The following is a 19932-nucleotide window of genomic DNA, read 5'->3' as shown; positions in this document are numbered from 1 at the left end:
CTTTAATTAAACACTACTTTATATGTCTGCGGTAACAAGACTTTTACTTTGATAAGTAAATATTACGTAATGCAATGTTATCGTCACGTGTTCGCCCTACATCGTTTAACAGATGTGCTTTCTTGGTTCGCCTGAAAATCACAAGTGATACCATGTAACATTGAATTTCTAATCGATATACCTGTAAAAAGGTAACCCTAGCTAACTTCCTAACGTTCAACAGCAGCGAGTGTTTGAATTAAACAAAAAAACGGTATGTTAGCTAGTAACCATACACTTAATATCAAACAAGTTTAGCTGGTTAGCTAACAACGTAGTTTTTTAAGTTCTTGTGTCTCGCTACACGACTAGTTAGTTTGGCTATCCTAGCTAGCTATCTTTTAAACTCTTGATGTGTGTTGTATGATGCGAAGATGTGCTATGGTTAGGATATTGATGGCGACAATTTGACAAATAATGAGTGAGAACAGCAGGCCTTGGGCATGGTTAATAACTTTATTAGCTAGTAGTTTGCGAATAGGATGTGTATTTTTGTCAAGGTGGCAAAGAGTACAGTGAAGATGGCACAGCTGTCACGGGGTGCTTTGCTGTGGCGCAGTATGAAGCCCTTGTTACATCGCCATGTCAGCGTGGTTTGGGCCTCGACCTATAAGGCTGTAATATTCGATATGTTTGGGGTTCTCATACCGTCACCGCTCGCTAAGGCAACAGGTAACACGCTCTATGTGCTTTCTGTATGTTCTTATTCTGCTAGCAAATTAGACTGCATCACATAGGCAAAAGGACAGACGAGTAATATTCTCCTGAAACATACTTTGAATCCCCGCAGCAATATATTTAAGGAGAATAGCAGCCATCTTTTGTGATTAATATTTACTTCATCATATGCAGCTAATACTGTATTTTACGTTTTGACCTCCAACAATGCACATAGTCTCAAGGGAAATGCACCCCAGGTGGATTATAATTCTGAATATGTTTGCCATTTCTGGGACAGAATGGGAAGAGAAGAATGACGTTCCGCATGGCACAATAGGCAGAGCCATTAGGACAGGGGGAGATGGAAACTCTTGGAAGAAGTACATGAGAGGGGAGCAGGGTCCAGAGGAGTTTGTGCAGACCTTTAGCCAAGACTGCAGTCGAATTGTATGATTCTTGTGGTGAACCTGAAAGTCCACTCATGAGTAATTAAGGAATAAAATATATGCATACATGCATGAATTTAACTTGAAATACTATGTGCATGAAATAGTCCTGAAAATTGGTTTTAGCTCATTTGAAACTGTTGCTATAGGTCACATGATCCTTGCCTATATTGTTCAATATTGTTATTTTCAGGTGGGCTTCAAGGTCCACATTGGCTCTTTCCACTCGGCTTTGACCAGTGGCTCCATGACACAGCCTCTTTCAGCTATGATGGAGGCTGTGCAGGGTGTCCGTGCTGAGGGTTTGAAGACCGCAGTTCTTAGCAACAACTTCCTGCTGCCCGGGGGAAATTCCTTTCTGCCTCTGGATCCCTCTCTCTTTGATGTGGTAAGTGACCTTGCTCATGTCCCATAAGCGAAGACAATGCCATGTGCAGCAGGCTCAGATCACATAGGGAAAATAATGACCGTAAGAAGAGCATTTTCATTCTTGTATTGATGGCAGTATATGGGAAGTTCATCATAAAGGGAATGAAAAGAAATATATTTGGCACTGAATGTAACTGCTTTCAAGTCTTCCCTTTGCCACCTGACATACGATCGTAAGTATAAGTTGTTTGTGTCCCATGTCAAGGTGGCTTGGTTCTGTTTGTGTGTTTTCTTTAGATCATAGAGTCCTGCAAAGTTGGCATGTGTAAGCCAGATCCAAGGATCTACCTGCTGTGTGCAGACAGGCTGGGGGTCTTGCCTCAGGAAGCAGTGTTTCTCGATGACCTGTGCTTCAATGTGGAGGCTGCAGAGCGAGTGGGCATGCATGGCATTGTGGTGAGTCCTATATCAACACTGGTTTAGCCATTTCTACCCCAAGCAGAAACCTTACAGATTTTTCCATGTTTCTTTGCTTTTCTACAGTTTTTGTTTATTTGAATTAGAAGGGAATTTTCCTGGGCATATTCTCTAACTGTCAGTTCATTTTGCCACAAATAGTTTTGTGAGAATTTCTAAGACTTCATAGACACCCCGACAGCTCTATAGTCCACTTCCCCTCAAGAGTTAATGGCCTTATATGTGTGCGTAGACATTTAGAGTTTGGAAATGTATTCAATTGCGTTTTTTTGTTTTGTTTGTTTCTTTTTTACACAGCATGCATGTCGTACCGTTTCTCTTTAGGTCAAAGATCCTATATCTGCTGTTAAGGAGCTGGAGCAGGTGCTGAACATGTCCTTGTCTGGGTTTGTTACTGGAACACGTTCTGTGAGGTCAAGTCAACAACTCCCTGTAGACCGTCTCGCCCAGTACCTCGACAAAGCTATTCAGGTACCCCATGCAGGTACATTACCTTGGATTAATAAACCAGGTCAAACATATTGAAATTTTTCTCTTAGAGTTGTCTTTATGTCAAATGCTAGTCCATGTCAATAGCTGTGTTGTTTTTTAATTGGACGTCGGTTCTCATCTTTTGCTTTTTAGACCCAATTACAGTGCGGCAATTCAGCCAGAGCCACTTTGATTCTGCATACCTCCTGACCTGTGGTGGGAGCCATCTTGTTCTAAAGAAGAAACCAAATACTGAATCTCTGAGAAAGGAGTGCAGGTTTGCCATATTTCATTTGGGTGGTGGATGTATTCGTCTTTAAATCTTGCTTAGTTAATGGTTTGACATTAAATGGGTTGAGCCTGTGTGTGTAAGCGCATGTGCATGTGTGCATCTGTTGAATTTTTTTCTGTGTGTGTTTCACAGGCTTCTCAAAGGCCTGAAAGGTGTTGGAGTTCCTGTGCCAGATGTTCTTGCCCAGTGTGAAGTAGCCAGGTAAGTACATACACACCTGAGAAAACCAACATTATGTAGGTATGTGTATAATTCATAATGTCTATATAAACTGTTAATTAAATGTGCATCCAGAATAATAATTGTGTGTTTCACTACTGCTTTCATGCCTTTTCATGTTGCTTTTCTTTTGGGCAGTGTCCTGGACACCCCGTTTTACCTGACATCTTACAGCCAGGGGCACATATTTAATAATCCCTTTCTGCCAGGATTGGCGCCTGATAGGAAGAGATCTATATATGAAACTATGGTCCAAACACTCTGTCAAATACACAGAGTTGACCTAAAAACCACAGGCTTAGAGGACCTCAGAGAGCCAGGTAGGCTGTAAGCTGAGAAGTTTGAATTTAACATTTTTAAATTTTGGTGGAGACATGTAGGCCCAGTTAGCCATTTAAAGCCAAATGGGAATTAAAATATAGAATGTTTTTACACCTCAAAAAAGAATTCAAGCAACATTGCACAGATATGGAGTCATTATAGCTCAGAAATGGGTTATGTGATTTAACCTGTAGATAACAAAATGTGTATGAGATTTGCCATAGTACCATCTTGTGGCATTATGGTGCCATCCTCTGGGTTAAATGTGACATTGCAGTTACTCAACTACACAGCAAGAATTTTTTTTCAGTGTTGTCTGTCATGATTGAAACTAAAGATAATGATTTGTTTGTGTTTCAGGAAACTTCATGAAAAGTCAGGTGAAGAGGTGGGCACAACAGTACAAGGCCAGTACCAGTCAGCCCAGTCCAGCTATGAACAGGCTTATAGATTGGCTCCTGTTGCATCTCCCTCAACAGCAAAGGACCACACTATTGCATGGAGACTACAGGTCAGGCACCTCATAATTGCAGTCTCCTCATAATGACTTTCACAGTGACAGACACTTACCTTTACATGCTGGTATGCTGTTCAGAGTGCCCAGCAGGCATGTCAGACTGAAATTGTACTTAATGGACGGTTAATTGACTTCATGGTTTCCACATTAGTGAGAAGCCACTGATATTAGGCTGGCAGGAGGCTCTGTTTGTGCCCTTTGGAACAGCCAAGTTTGCGGTTCAACTGCATTTCACTTACAGGTTGGACAACCTGCTGTTTGATTCGGAGAAGTCGGTTGTGAGGGCAGTGTTGGGCTGGGGCCTCTCCACTGTAGGAGACCCTATTGTAGATCTGGCTTGCTCTTGTATGTCCCTCTATGAGACTTGTAACCCTGCTAGCCAACCAGGTAAGAGAAAGACCAGTCAAACTAAGCCCAGTTGCACTACATAATCAACCATTAAGTCAGAGGTTGTGTGAGAATTCTTTATTACAGTGTAAAATTGACTGGCCATAAACAAATAACTGTTTCAGTGGGTACCACACCACAGACAGCCAGAGTCAGAAAAAACAAACTTTTCAACATTTAAATGTCTTAAATAATAGGATAAGGGTCTTTTCAACATTAAGTAATACTTTACTTTAATGCTAAGGAGAACTGGCTTGCTCATTTAGCAGTTCCAATCTAAACTGGAGAAATACCATAGTAGCCTTTAGAAATTCTTATTGCTCAAGGGGTGAGAGTGTTTTTATGCTTTAATAGGGAACGAGCTTGCTCTGAACGGCGTTCCCAGTGCTGAGGAAATGTTTGAGCTGTACAGCAGGACAATGGGGCTGGAGAGCATCCCAAACTGGCAGTTCTACATGTCCTTCTCCTTCTTCCGACAGGCTGTCATCTTACAGAGTAATCATGCAAACTCTCTCAACGGTAACGTATAATCAGATAACAACTCAGTCTATACTTCCTTCTTCAATTTGGTCCATAGCAACTCCTGGACAGTCCACATTTGAGCTCCTATCACAATTAATACTGCAGTTAACATGGATTCTACAGTCTTGATGGCTTGTACTGTTTTGTTTTTTAGTATGTGTGCAGGTCTTTTTTTTCTTTTCTTTTTTTTTTTTTACCGCCACTTTTTAAATAAAATGTTTTTTAATTTAAATAATTGTAATATTTATGGCTATTATCTCAAATGTATTTTGTTCAAGGGGCTGGCAGCACGTGTCAAATGGAGGCCATGGCAGAACTGGCATGGCACTTTGCCACTAAAGAGGGCTTCCGTATCTTCAATGCCATGCCCAGAGCTGCAGGGCTTTGAGCAGAAGGACAATGGGCAGCACCTTCTCACATCAGCCCAGGCAATTCTGTTAGACAGTGGGCTTTTGTCTGTGTCTTGCTGTGCACTACAGTAGGTGACCAGGAAACTGATCTAGTATGCTCAACTCAGTGATAGAACTGCATGCAGCTGGATCAGTAATATTTGTCATTTCAGACTTTGATGTTGCTTTATCCACGCACTAGAGGTGCTTGTTCAGTGGTAGAGAAAGATTAGGTTTCATTTCAAAGAACCAAGTGTGTATATTTTTACTGACAGATAAAACTGGTATTTCAAACACCAAGAACAAGTTATCCAATCAGCATATACACTGGCTCCAGGTGTGTAACTTCTGTGAAAAGATTGAAATTAGTCTTTTCATATCCTTGCCATTTGATTTGTTGTAAAGCTGAAGGAAGGAGTCTGGTTCATATTGGCTATCTCCAATTCACAGACATGGGACTGGATGCCAGAGTCAAGAGTTAGTAAACTTGAAAATGTTAGATTTTTTTTTTGGTTGTTTGTATTGTCAGTGTTAATAATAAGGCAACAATGAAATTGTGAAAAAAAATAGTTTTTTTCTGAGAATAAGAATCAATTACACTATCCTAACACAAATATTAGGATATCTCTACAACTAATGATGCTGTATTTGATGCATTTTAAACAGAAGCAAAGCAGTTAAGCCCAACTCGCTTTTTAATTGGCTAACTTGTCACTCAGGCCCTGCAGAACCTTTTGGCTTCAAGATATGCTGAAGGCATTGAAGCATAAGTACATTTCAACACAAGTGCCTTTGTACTTAACTCAGGTAAAATGTAAATAGATGATATTCTGTTAAGTACAGGACTTGTGTACTTTGTCCATGATGGATAACCACCAGTAAAATCCCAGGCGATAAGCCAGATATGTCCCTTTTAAGAAGGAGCAGCGAGGCTGAGGGGGAGTATTTACGTTAGGACAGCAGAATACGCCTGAAAGTACCAGGCTAATACCAGGTGCTGTTTATGGCACTGCTGTGCCACTTCATCATTCCATAGTCATTATTGCAATGTTTTAAGAAATCGACAATGGCAGGTGATTCTCCAGCTATGGAAAGAGTGTAGAATTGGGGCATGTGTCTACTGGGTGAACCCTTCATTGCGTTAAAGGAGTGCTTGATGGTAAAGAGCCTTCTACAGTGCATTAGTGTAGTTACTCAGGTCAAATGTGGGCATGCAAAATGCAACATTTTGTAATAAAAGCATGTTTGCACAAGACTGCATGTGCTCCAATAATTTGCCAGGGTAGTGTTTACTCTGTGTAATCTAAATATGATATTAATAATTTAGACTTAATAAAAGGCAGTGTCGCTTTAAATGCCAGAAAAAATGATGGAAGTCTTTTTTTTTTTTTTTTTTTTTTTTTGTCCAGCACCTGTGTGCACACATAACTAAACCCCTGAACTGCCGTGTTATCTAACCAGCAATACTGGGCCTACGTGCATGCTCTTGTTTGATTTGAATAGGTTTTGTTTGATAGTCTGAAGTTCAGTCGCTGCAGTGCAGTACAAGTAAATCAAATACATTTACATCAGTACAGTTTTTAAGTATTTGAACTCTATTTGGGCCTACTTTTATTCCACCCCTATTTAAGCCTATTTGACTTTTTACAGTAATCTTTCATTGCCTGTCTAATTAAGAATTGGATGGAGGCCTGTTGGAATGGTCTGATTTCTCATGAACACCACTGTGTTCATCAGAGTCAATAGAAATGCCTCAGAATGTGTGTAAAGAACAGTTTCATCCAGTGCTCATATAATTCTCACAATTATTTACTTACTTTTACCTCTGGAAATGCATATTCTCCGTGTTCTTAAGTTTGTAAAAAAAAAGTGATTCTTACACAATACAGTGTATTCTTTTTCAGCCTTTTGCTTAAGAAAATGTAACTGATGTCCTTCAGCATGAGCTGTGGTTTGTTCATTGGCTAATTGGTGAGGTTTGCTAATTGCTAACATAAAAGTAGCTAAGTGTCTAACTACTGTCTGTGCTCTGAATGTTGATGGTGAGAGATTTGAACCAGTACATGATGAACTGCAGTGTTAAGTATATAGTTGTTTTTTTTAAATAACACAAACATGCACATTAATATTAGAAAATGTGCTTTGGGTACCTTTAAATTCAGAAAGTTTTGTGGTTTTTTTGTTTTTGTTTTTTTTGTTTTTTCTCTAACTTAAGTACAATTTTGATTGTTTCTACTTTAACTGTTCTAATTTGTGGATATATTTACACCACTGTTCCATCTATCCCAGTCCCTGTTGTATAACAAATGATGAGACTTGTAAAATTAAAATTGTATAACATTTTTATTTAGGACATGCTGGATTAATTTTGAATGTTCACACAGAATATAACACAATGCGTTAATCTTCTGATTTTTCTCATTGTTGCCTTTATATCTTAGGTTCTGTCATTTTAAATGAATGGACTGTGAACTGTATAATATGGTCTGACCAGGCCATATCAGATTACAATTTTCATGAATAAAAGTTGAAGGTAAGGTAACAGTAAGAACTTTATTTACTATCCTAATTTTTGTATCTGCTTACTTAAACCACTTACACTGGGGTTGCTTAATAGGGTAAGAGTGATATAGAATATTTCAGATTAAAGACTCATGGACTAAAAGAGTTATCAGTAATATACAGTTATTAGATGTGACTACCTAGGCACTACTTTAAGACTGTATTTGCACAATTAGCGTTACCTCAGTAGATTTCTGCATTAGTTCTATTTTCATAATGTAACAGCAAGACAGACATCAGTCCTTACAGCAGGTGTGCCATGACCAGACTTGGACACCCTCGCCTTACAGGGGCTCCTTAGCTATTGACGCACATGCGCAGTGTAGCTACTGAAGTCGCATTCCGCCATTCTATGGGGTGGTGCTATAATAAACAGGATCCTGTTCACGCGCCAACGTCTATTTTTGTGCGGTTGACTCGAGGCATTCGTGTAGGGCCACCATGCTACGCACCGGGATTTCCAGAACTTTACGGCCGGTTTCACGGATTTCTGCATGCACGTATTCCGCTGCAGCGATTCCTGCACCAAACACTCAACCCGATATTCACTACAACAAGGTAGATAGAGTACCAAATCGTGTGTTGTTCGGATGTTTTTTGTCGTTATCAGCTTGGCAAGATCAGTCTTATTTGCTCAGGAATGGCTCTGGCTACGAAATATTCTCGCAGTAGTACACTAAATCATCACTGCATTTCAAAATCCTCTCGCCGTGTGTAACTAACTTCGAGTTATTCGAAAATACTAAGCCAGTAGGTTAGCAAGATAGTTGCTGTAACTTAACAAATTGCATGCGTCAGTTCACAGTTTTTACTTTTAAGTTATACCGCCAAAGATAACGTTGTTATTTGCTGAATCCAGCTGTTTATCAACAATGAGTGGCATGATGCAGTGAACAAGAAAACTTTCCCTACCATCAATCCAGCCACAGGGGAAGTCATCTGCCAGGTTGCAGAGGGGGATAAGGTAAGGGTGTGCGGTAAGACTGAACGTTTCGGACGAAATGGCGTATTGTGATTATATTCCTACATATTACAATATGTTTTGCAGTATATTTAAAGAACGATAGTGAGGATTTCCTGAATACACTTTGTTCTGCATTATTTTGACCAAAGTTGCTTGCATTTCTTGGAGCGTGTGAACATGATGGGATTCAAAAAATACCCACAGAATACTCATCTGAAACTTCTGAGATTGATCAGAGTAATCAGCAGACAATTAAAAACGAGAAGATTCCTTAGACTTAATTTTCATATTCCGCTTTTTATACCATATCGGTATTTCAATGGCCATATTGCAATAACAACTGACAAACAATATATTGTGCTGTGCTACTTTGGATGTGTGTTTGCAACTGCCAGTAAGAGAGTATTCTACTTCTACCACCTCACTAAAGCATTGTTAATGTAGAGATTTAATGTTTCGACTTTAGTACACCTAATGACGTAATGATTAAGGCATTGTAGAATACATTAACTGTACAGACCTCCAATAGTCCTATATTATGCCCTATTGTGAATTCAATAGTAAAAAGTATAGATGTCATGATGGTCGTTTCTATGTTTCAGGCAGATGTGGATAAAGCAGTGAAGGCTGCCAAGGGTGCCTTCCGGCTGGGCTCGCCATGGCGACGCATGGACGCATCAGATCGTGGAATGCTCCTGCACCGTTTGGCTGACTGCATTGAGAGAGATGCTGCCTATCTCGCTGTGAGTGGCAGCTGGATCAGATCTATGTCGTGCAGATAAAATATTGTTCAAATACTTTTTTTAATGAATTGCAAATGAAAGCTTATTTACAGGTTCAGGTTGGGTAAAATTGTTTTACCTTCAGGATTAGTTGGCTGATTCACATGTTGGTTAATTCTAGGAACGGATGACAGGCAGAACATCAAGCACTCTGTCATAGCTGGGTTGTAAAAGAGGCACTTTGATGTGTAGTTAAAAGTTCATGTAGTGGGCAAGTGGACTATGGGAGCTGGCCTGGATTTTCTTGTTTTGCTCATGTCTGTGTCACAGCTATGTTAAATTTGTTAAAGACCAAAGAGAAAGCATGCTGCCATACTGGTATCTCTCTAATGCATTGAATTTTGAAATTGAAATTTTGCCCTTGGGTTCATTCATTGCACATGGGCCCAGTCAGTTTAAGGTCTGGGTGTGTGCACACTTCTGAGAAAGTGTTTTAATTGTCCAGTAATCGTAAACTTCATGCTAATCAAAATTAATATTTGTTCAGTGTGAAGAAGCTTCTGTATTTGGGGGGAGTGTGTCTTTACAAAATACTGAAAAGCAGCAGGATATTGCAAAAGAGTCAGATTACCACAGTAACTGCCTTCTGCGTTATGTAACAGTATCTCTTGGGAGAGCTATAAATACAGTGCTCTGCTTCATGTATACAGTGACCACTAGACACTTCATGAAAAAAACAGTAGATTTCATGTACTTTTGACACTGTCCCTGGAACTGGATATTGATTAACTTGAGAGGTACAATTGTTATCATCAAATGATTCTACAAAATCATATTTTTTGTATTTTATATTTAGGCACACTTTCAAATGTGATCTTTTGATTTGCTTCTTATGTGGTGTGGTTCATATTTTTGAAAATATCTAGATTAAGGTGCTTGTTTTAGAATTGCATACATTAAGATCAGATATGTGTTGTATTTGTGGGTAAGGAGCAGTTTTTTCTAAACACTGCTAAAGTCAGCAAATTATTCCACACCTTCTTTACAGTCTAATGAAGCTTATTAGGGTTTTATTGTAGTTTTATTAAGCTATTTGTATTCTAGGCACTAGAGACTCTAGACAACGGAAAGCCATATGCTGTGGCTTACACTGTGGATGTGCCCATGGTGTTAAAGTGCTTGAGGTGAGTCCTGTTTAGTTTGAACTCAATAGCAGTCATAAATACAGTATTTAAGTGGCATGACAAGCTGGAGGTGTCTGTCTTGGTTAGCTGTAACACTTAAGTACCAGAGGGCCCTAGTTGTTTCCAGCCATTGCATAAATTGGCCCCCCTATAATTTTGTGGGAAGGGGGAGGTAATAGGGGAACAATTGTTATTGTAATTTAGAACAAGTTTAGTCTCAGACTTGGTCTGTAAGTGGCACTTGTTTTGTAGTGTCTTAATGTGAAAAGTCTCAACAATCGCGTCAGTTTGTGATATTTAACATTAGAAATTATGCTTAATTTTTTTTTTTTTATTCTAGCATGCATACTATTGTTTCAGTCTTTTTGTATTTACCCATTGCTTCCAGCTAGCCTTTGTGTCAATGGGTAGTTGCTGAATGGTTTAGTGGTTTTGGAAGCGGAATATGGTTCTGTGATCTGTGGTGATCACACCTTTATATTACCCCTGAGCATGTTGCTCATGCAAAGTGATCTTAGGGCTCTCACACACACACACACACACACACACACACACACACACACACACATTTAATTCACCTCTACAAAAGAAAGTGCAGCAGTTGACGCTTGTTACACATTCACTGGGCTTGTTCATTCACAGCAAAATTACATATTTAGTTCATTCACATTGTAGCACACAGAGGACTGTTTTATTATAAAAGCCTATATACACAAGTCTAAAGTCAGCTGAGTCTTATTCATTTATTAGCAAGTGTACAGAAGCAGCTTTTCATGCATTTGTGTGCCTGACTATGTCTTTTTTTTTTTTTTTATGTGGAACATTCTGGAGTGGTTATTAGTATATAATACATCCAGAACGTTCTGGAGTAAAGTTGGTATATTTTTTTGCTATTTGTTTGTGGGGTTTTTTCTAGCCTGAATATGTTTTGGGCACATGCATAGACTTCACCTGAATGCTGTGTGTGGTTGGGTGTGGGTATGCAGGTACTATGCTGGTTGGGCGGACAAATGGGAGGGCAAGACCATTCCCATTGATGGAGATTACTTCTGCTACACCCGACATGAGCCCATTGGAGTGTGTGGCCAGATTATTCCTGTGAGTATGTGCCTGGGGATCAGGCTGTATATGTCAGTGTCATTTTTCTCTCGTCTCTCATCACTTATATAGTCAAACAGGTGAAGGTTTTATATTAATGTTAATGTAGCTTGAATATTAAACTTTCTAAAGACTTATTTTGTTGGTCAGTATTACATGAACTAAAGCATGTAGCATGTATATAGTAAACCTCTGTGGACAAGGTTTACCTGTATTTTCTCATAGAGAGATTCTAAAGAGTAATATCTTTGCACTGTTCTTATTGTAATACTGCTGAGTATTGGTTGTGTTTGCATGTTGTTCTGAAAAGGAAGCTGGTGGAGAAGGCAATGAGTGAGAGTGAGAGTTTGAAGATAAGGGAAACCAAAAAGACCAGGGTAGGGTGGAATCAGGGGAATGAGTGCAGGGTTTAATTCAGGACTCTGTGTTGGAAAAAGCCTGGTTATGTAAAGTAGGGCTAGCCAGAGTATATAAATTTAGCATCAAGTTTGTGTTATTAATGTGCAGGTGTATTGGAGGGGGTATTATAAACATACACTGGGCAATATGAGTCTGTTACTTTAATAAACATGAAAACACAAGTAGTTGGGACATTGTAGGCTACACATATAGACTACCAGTCCTTTCTGAGTTAGCTGACAAATGTTCCCAATGGATATTTTATGAAGGACTTGCTTTGAAAACATGACATGTAATGTCTTGTTATTTTGTGTATGGGTAAAACAAAACCTCCCTGAGATGGCATGAGGAAGAATAGTGTAGTTCAAAATGAAATTTACAAAAGGATTAAGCAAAATCACTTGGATCATAGAAAGGACAAGTGAGAGAAGCCAGTAGCTTGTGTTGAATGCCTGCCAAACACATGACAAAACACTGACTGTGTTGTGAATACACAGGACGTTGCTCATATTAAGTGAGTATCTTAATATGAACTTGAGGCAGGAGTAAATCACCTGAGAGACATTAAGAGTTCACAAGTTCACTTGTGATTTGGCAGAGACCCACAGCAAGGGTATTAACACATCAGTCTCATGCACCATTATAATGTCATACATGTGGGTATCGTGCATCACGTGGGTGCAGAGGGCAGGGGCATGTTGATGTCCTCCATCTGCTCTGGTCCCTCCTTCATGTTAGGAGGAACATAGCTGGACCTTGCAGGATCTTGAAGCCCACATACCACAGATTGTTAGGTATGCTTGGAGCATACAGTACTATAGAGGGAAAAGAAGCAGAACGTGGCACACGCATGAGGGCACACAGGGAACTGGACGGGAACTGATTTCTCAATCAAACCTGAGGGGTTGCATGAACGTGGTGTGGGTGTTGGTAGGTGGGATGATGGGGTAGAACAGGAGGCAGATGTAGATCTTTGTTGACTGAATTTGTCTTTTTTTCTTGCTGCAATTAGGTTTCATCATCAAAGGTCGTGATCAGTGCTTAGTATGTCCTGTTCTGCAATTGGACATAAAAACAACTCTGCTCTGTTAGTACTTTTGCGCAGTGGTTTTTTTATGTTACCTCACCCAGTCTGCCACCTTCCTCCCCTTTTCTTCTCTCTCTTCTCCATTTAAAAGCAGTCCAGATCAGCATGTTCACATCAGTGTGAAATGCACAAATGATCACTTAAGAGAGACCTGTGTACCTTTTCACCTTAGACCTCCTGTCCACATAACAATGGTGTCTCTTAATAGGCTAGTGTTGTCTAGTGTGTAACACTAATGTTCATTCTCTCTCGTTCGTTCGTTCTTTCTTTCTTTCCACCAGTGGAACTTCCCTCTGTTAATGCAAGCATGGAAGCTTGGCCCTGCCCTGGCTACTGGAAACACAGTCGTTATGAAAGTGGCAGAGCAGACTCCTCTTACTGCACTCTATGTGGCCAGTCTGATAAAGGAGGTTTGTTCCTTCTAACGTGTGTGTGTGTGTGTGCGTGTGTGTGTGTGTGCGTGTGTGTGTGTGTGCGTGTGTGTGTGTGTGCGTGTGTGCGTGTGTGCGTGTGTGTGTGTGTGCGTGTGTGCGTGTGTGCGTGTGTGCGTGCGTGCGTGCGTGCGTGCGGTTGCACCTTGACACCTAGGCAATTGCATATGCCCTTGTCACCTCAGTTCCTTTCTTCAAAGACCAGCATTGCATTTAAATTCTACATATATGCAATATTTTATTTTTCAACTCAAACATTTACATTCATCACATTTGGCAGATGATCTTATCCAGAACAACTTACATATTTATCAGTATGACAGTACATTCACTCCAATGAGCCTATGATCTTGGTGTTATTAGCAGCTGTCCTACCAGGTGATCTACAGGAGTGAAAAAACGGAACAGAATAACATGAACAACATTGTGTTATGCACTTGTGGAAACAAAAATAAAACATCACACTAACTTTTCTGTGTTTGTTGTGTCCTTGTGCTGGGGACCCTTTAGGTGGGCTTCCCTCCTGGTGTCGTGAACATCGTCCCTGGAATGGGCCCCTCTGCTGGGGCAGCCATCGCTTCTCATATGGACGTGGACAAAGTCGCTTTTACGGGCTCCACTGAGGCAAGACTGTAGGGTGTACTAATTGCATGTGAGTGATGCATGTGCAAACAGAGTGTAAATTAACATACATTATCCCACATGTTCTATAGGTAGGCCAACTAATCCAGCAAACCTCAGGTGCCAGTAACCTGAAAAAAGTAACTCTGGAACTAGGAGGGAAGAGCCCCAATATCATTTTGTCTGATGCCAACAGTGAGTACAGTGCTTGTCAATCCCTGTACACTGGTTACAATGTGCACTTGATCCACTTGATCTCGTCATGCTGTCATTTTAGTCAGTCCTTAGAAAGTGACATTTTTTCCTTAGCTTCTGTTTATACAGAAATGTTAGACGTTTTGAGTTGCTTTTGTCACATGACAAAACAAGTAGGAGATGGGAGAGACAAATGAAACTGATGGCATGTTTATGGGGCTGGTTTTCTGAGCTGGTTTTCTGAGTTGGTTTTCGTGTGTTCTGGCAGTGGATGAAGCTGTGGACCAAGCCAACATGGCCATCTTCTTCAACCAGGGGCAGTGCTGCTGTGCTGGCTCACGCACATATGTACAGGAGAGCATTTACAATGAGTTTGTGGAGCGCAGTGTGGAGCGAGCAAAGAAGAGAGTGGTGGGAGATCCCTTCAATCTCAAAACTGAGCATGGCCCACAGGTACGGCCCTGGAGCACACCAAGCCACAGAGCATCCACAGACTTAGAAAAGGAGATTGTGGAGGTGGAAGCAGTGTAATTGAAGTGTGACTGATGAGGACTTATCTTTAACATTCATCTTGGAAAAAAACAAACAAGACACACATGGACAAAATTGTTTGTTGTTTAGCTTTTCATGTTCAAGCACATTTATACTCATAAACTTGACAACAAAAACTAGGCAGCTTCACTTTAGTTTCTAAACAGATGCAAGTATGAGAGAGAAATGCCTTTACTGTGCATACCTGCTTTATATAGGATGTTATATCTTGTGATTCCTATATTATATTATCAAGCAAAACTACTATATACATTCTCTCTCTCACACACACACACACACACACACACACACACACACACACACACACACACACACACACACACACACACACACACACACACACACACACACACACAAAGGTACAGACATGCTGTTAGCTGCTTGATGTTTCAGCTAATTTATTTTTTCATGGCCGAAGGTTGATGATGAACAATACCAGAAGATTCTGAGCTATATCAACAGCGGAAAACATGAGGGGGCCAAACTGTTGTGTGGAGGCAGTGCAGCTGCAGACCGTGGTTACTTCATCCAGCCTACCATTTTTGGAGATGTTCAGGATAACATGAAAATTGCCCGTGAAGAGGTGCAGCTTAAGCTAATAAACTGACAATTACTTTAGTCACAGACCTCAGCTAACTGAAAAGTTATGTTTAAGTGAAACAATTTGCCCCATCTGTTTGTCAGATCTTTGGGCCGGTAATGCAGATTCTAAAGTTTAAGTCTGTAGAAGAGGTGATTGAGAGAGCCAACGACACTAAATACGGCCTGGCCGCTGCCGTCTTCACCACGGATATCAACAAGGCGCAGTACATCTCTAACAGTCTTCGTGCTGGCACAGTCTGGTATGTCAGTGAGCCCTGCTACCACACAGATTGAAGTGTTAATTCCAGTTGTGCCATTGGTTGGCCTTAGCCAGATGTTCTCATATTTACTGGACCTGCAATGATGACTCAGAAAAGGTAGTTAGGACACTTTTCCCTCAGTGGGCCCTTGTCTTGCTCACTGGGGGCTTGTACTTGGACATTTGTAAAGCTTCTTTGTAACATCTGTTGCAAAAAGCAATATATAAATAACTTTTGATTTGACAATTCATATGCTAAAATCGAGTATTTAATTCTCATGCTGAGGTGGTGAGAGAGAGAGAAGCCTAAATATTTATACATCAATGCACCTTTGGAAGGTGTTGGGAAAACCATGATTAACTGCTTATTTCTATAGTTTTGTTGATGTTGTGTTTATATTTTTGTGATATCTACAGGATTAACTGTTATAATGTATTTGGAGTCCAAGCTCCCTTTGGTGGCTACAAGGCATCTGGGACTGGACGTGAACTAGGAGAATATGGCCTGGAAAACTACACTGAAGTCAAAACAGTAAGCAAACATACTTCACCACCATTCTTGTAGAGATGAAAGAGTCGGATATGATTTTTTTGGTATTACATTGGTACTTTGTTAAGTGAACATAGTCATTGTACTTGGTTTAATTGAAGAAGCTTACTCAAACTGAGAAAAGAGCATTAATCAGTTTCTGCACTGTCAGGCCAGTACTGATACTTGGAAAATCAGGGTGACCAAAAACATTACGGTTCAATTATGCTTTTCCTCTGAAGAGTCATATCAGTTTCCTGTCTGTTTCCAAAAAAAAATGTATCACCTCTCAAACAGGGACATATATGTTGCATTTGTGTATTTTTATGCCTTAGTGTATTTTAAGAAGAAAAAACTTTAAATCTAATGTGTGGTGGGTTTTTTCCTTATAGGTGACAATTAAAATCCCTCAGAAAAACTCGTAAGTGGGAAGTTCCTTGTTTTCGAAGAAACCGGCAACTCGCCATAAAGAGTACCATACAGTACAGTAGTCCTCTGACTTTTTGTTTAAACTGAAATGTTTGTTTCCAGTTATATTTAAAACTATTGTTTACCTCAACCATAAATCACAAATCATTCAATTTCAAAAGAACTTAAAACCTAAATTTAAGGAGAAAAGTTAGAAAAGTAATCATAAAAATACTCTGTTCTGGTTTTTTTTGTTGGGTAATATTTTTTGATGGAGTATATTATAAATACAATACTTTTCTACAATAAATGCCTTACAGTCTCTTATGTCTGCCCCCCCTCATGTTTCTGCAATAACAGATTCAGATTATTTTTCCAATTTGAAAATTATATCTTAAAGCAAGACAGAGTTAGCAGGCCAGGTCTCGTAATTCACCTTAACATTTTAACCAGTGGTGTAGTACAAGATTCTGGGGCCCTACCGCAAGAGGCAGGGTGGAAGCCTTTATTTAATTTTTTTAAACTATTCACTCCAGTTTAACACCACCCTGCAGTGCATGCCAGGGATTTGAGCACTTCGCTAACTGCTGATATTAAGCAGCAAATACGTTAGTGGGTTACTTGGCAGGTTATTGGGTTGTAGTACTTTCTTTTTTTCCATGTTGTTAACTCCCTTGAATATGGCTTGATAATGAGCTTCTGATTTCAATTAAGATCTTCATAACCAAGTGTGTAGAAGCTGAGGTGACACTGAACTGCTGAGATCTGAACCTGCCTGCCTTCCTGAAGTCCATAAGCTCCAGCCCTAATCACAAAGCAAGATAGATAATTAAGTTATTAGGAGAATACCTGGGGCAGGTATGTTTTCATTACAGTTCAGTCTGACTGGTTAGTAGCTGTGTTTTATCAGAAGCATTTAGTTTAACCTAAGGCTTTGGTTTTCTTTTGATCTGAAACTGTTATGAATAGACAATCATGTTATGCAAGTACAAAGCTTATTTTAATTAAGCAGATCAGTTGAAAGCAGTACATAAATCCTAAAATGTACCTTTGAAAAGTATGGGTTGACAGGTCTATGAAATTTTCATGTAGCCCTAAAATCTTTTTCAAAGTGCATATACACTGACATGCCAGTTTATTAGGGACACGCATCTAATAGTTGTACCCATAGGCTACCAATCCCTTTTCAATAAGTTCTATGTACGGAGAAATTAACTGACTAATGATAGCCTAATTGTGCAAAACACGTTTCCAGTGGCCTTCTTTAACAAATGTGTCGTTTTAATAAAAAGTACAAAAGGACAGGTGGTGTCTGGGGATTTTTCCTATGTATATATGAATGCAAATGTATCATATTGTATTCATTAAGTGTTTGCATAGGCAGTACACATGTATTAAGTTTAAATCTATACTAAAAGCATCCAGGTAACACCTGCCCTTGCTTCAAAGCCGGGACAATAAACGTTGGCAGTGTGCAAAGGGCACAGATATCTGAAATATAATGGTACTGCAAGGGGTGATTTGATTACAACTTACAATTCACTTTTAAATCACAATTGTGAATTTCAAAACTTTATATTTCACAAAGAGCTGTTTATGCTCATCAGGCTGGAAAAGGTTACAGAACCATCGCAGAAGAGTTTTGAATCCACCAAACCAGTCATACAGATTGTCTACAAGTAGATTAAATTCAAGAGCACTGATAGGCTGCCCAGGAGTGGTTGACCTACAAAGATCACTCCCAAGAGCAAGGTGTGTAATAAGGTCACATTGGTACCCAGGATAACCTTTCATTTCTATAGGTGGTGTTTCTTGAATCGTGACTAATGCACCTTTAAGTAAAGTGATGTGACAAAAGTAACATACATAGCATAAAATGTATTATACATGGCAAAAGTGTAGATTAAAATTAACTGAAGAAAGTTCGTGGTTAACTTCAAAAATGAACAATTGACCACAGATAGTAGGTCTCAATATGGATGTGAATGATTAAACCTGGAGAGCTTTTTATTCCACTTATCAGAATGTTTTAATTTATGTAAATGTCAAATGCTATTGTAAAATGGTTTCATAACATGGTCAGGGTTATAATTTTTCAAACCTTTTGCAAATTGATAGGAAGATTAAATATTTGCATGACAGAAATTTGAAAAACATGTTTTCTTTTCATCAAAGAAAATTATTTTCTGCCTTTTTTTTCTTTTCTTTTTTTTTAAACATACATGCAGGGGGATGGTTATGGTTTTGAGCATTTAGTGAGAAGTATTAGAAGTAATTTTTTGCCATTGGTATCACTTAAGGACTTCAGCATCTTTGGTTGTGGTTCTTATTTTGGTTCAGTGTGTGGTATGTCTGTAGAACCAAAAAAGCCAAAATAAAATTTCATGCCTTTTCAGGGGTGACACTAAGTTCACTCAGGCACTGGATCCTGGCCTGTTTCTGTTTCAGTCTTGGCTCTAGTCTTGTAGTGGGCCAGACTGTAGCAGGATCAGGATATGGTGCCATAAGAGACAGTACATTATAATGCTATTCATGACTATTATTATTTATAACTATTATAAATAGTGGAGAAAAGCAAGTATATTGCTTTATGAAGTATATTGTCAAGCCTTGATTGGAAGAAAATGTTTTATCATGGCCCACACATTAATGGTACGAAAAGATTTCTATTCACATATTTACTACTGAAGGAACAGTAATAGGAATGTATCTGTACAGGCTAGTAGAAGAAGAAAAAAAAAGATTAATGGTGTTAAACTGGCCACATATTTAGGCTATTCTTAAAGGTCTAGTTAAAATAAAGTTGAATCAATATCTTATTGACTTTCACAGATTTATGCCCAGAGAAAACACTGGTCTATACTTTTTGAATAGAACATACAATGACGAGGGATATGTTATGTTCAACTTAGGTTACCTAAGCTGTTATATTCATCGCCCTTTGTAAAGAGGAAAGCTTAAAGCTGTTGACAAAAAACCCCCCATAAAAATAGAATACTGATGCATACAATTTGGTTCAAGTCCCTATCTGGGTGGAGTTTCCACGTTCTCCCCGTGTCTGTGTGGGTCTCTTCAGTATTTCCGGTTTCCTCTCACAGTCCAAAAACATGGGGATTAGGTTGATTGACAATTTCCTATGTGAATTGTCTATGTATATCTATACTGTCTCTATCTCTCTATCTATGGTTTGTGCTCTGTCCTAGTCTTAACCTCTTCCCCTTCCCTTGCAC

General features: G+C 39.4%; 2 protein-coding genes across 4 annotated transcripts; both read left to right on the top strand.

Moving 5' to 3' along the window:
• The first annotated feature begins 79 nt into the window (after window positions 1-79).
• On the top strand, window positions 80-7660 carry LOC113589446 (acyl-CoA dehydrogenase family member 10). Of its 3 annotated transcripts, none has more exons than XM_027029113.3 (13): window positions 80-191; window positions 540-711; window positions 998-1146; window positions 1339-1533; window positions 1812-1970; window positions 2316-2475; window positions 2616-2739; window positions 2887-2955; window positions 3112-3293; window positions 3655-3805; window positions 4053-4198; window positions 4553-4717; window positions 4999-7660. In XM_027029113.3, exons 2-13 carry the CDS (start codon window positions 561-563, stop codon window positions 5106-5108), a joined length of 1761 nt encoding a protein of 586 aa, XP_026884914.2. In that variant the 5' UTR covers window positions 80-191; window positions 540-560; the 3' UTR covers window positions 5109-7660. The 3 variants fall into 3 exon arrangements, with proteins under 3 accessions (XP_026884914.2, XP_035386093.1, XP_026884905.2); XM_035530200.2 differs by having other exon boundaries at window positions 89-253; XM_027029104.3 differs by having other exon boundaries at window positions 89-711.
• A 389-nt stretch (window positions 7661-8049) lies between these two features.
• Window positions 8050-17029, top strand: LOC113589456 (aldehyde dehydrogenase, mitochondrial). The gene is made up of 13 exons (XM_027029127.3): window positions 8050-8229; window positions 8531-8635; window positions 9238-9378; window positions 10462-10541; window positions 11528-11639; window positions 13407-13535; window positions 14067-14180; window positions 14270-14372; window positions 14641-14825; window positions 15343-15507; window positions 15609-15766; window positions 16183-16297; window positions 16687-17029. Exons 1-13 carry the CDS (start codon window positions 8113-8115, stop codon window positions 16717-16719), a joined length of 1557 nt encoding a protein of 518 aa, XP_026884928.2. The 5' UTR covers window positions 8050-8112; the 3' UTR covers window positions 16720-17029.
• Window positions 17030-19932: the final 2903 nt, after the last annotated feature.

The sequence above is a fragment of the Electrophorus electricus genome, chromosome 5 (assembly GCF_041902795.1).
Source record: "Electrophorus electricus isolate QZ-2024a chromosome 5, ASM4190279v1, whole genome shotgun sequence".
Classification (NCBI taxonomy): domain Eukaryota; kingdom Metazoa; phylum Chordata; class Actinopteri; order Gymnotiformes; family Gymnotidae; genus Electrophorus; species Electrophorus electricus.
The sequence above is the reverse complement of the archived record's forward strand: the minus strand, read 5'-3'. Positions and strand labels throughout refer to the sequence as shown.

Coding starts and splice junctions, on each gene's coding strand:
- LOC113589446 (XM_027029104.3), top strand. CDS start 522: ATGTGTATTTTTGTCAAGGTGGCAAAGAGTACAGTGAAGATGGCACAG. Junction 712..997: donor ACCGCTCGCTAAGGCAACAG/GTAACACGCTCT, acceptor TTTCTGGGACAG/AATGGGAAGAGAAGAATGAC. Junction 4,199..4,552: donor TAACCCTGCTAGCCAACCAG/GTAAGAGAAAGA, acceptor ATGCTTTAATAG/GGAACGAGCTTGCTCTGAAC.
- LOC113589456 (XM_027029127.3), top strand. CDS start 8,113: ATGCTACGCACCGGGATTTCCAGAACTTTACGGCCGGTTTCACGGATT. Junction 10,542..11,527: donor ATGGTGTTAAAGTGCTTGAG/GTGAGTCCTGTT, acceptor GTGGGTATGCAG/GTACTATGCTGGTTGGGCGG. Junction 14,373..14,640: donor CATTTTGTCTGATGCCAACA/GTGAGTACAGTG, acceptor GTGTTCTGGCAG/TGGATGAAGCTGTGGACCAA.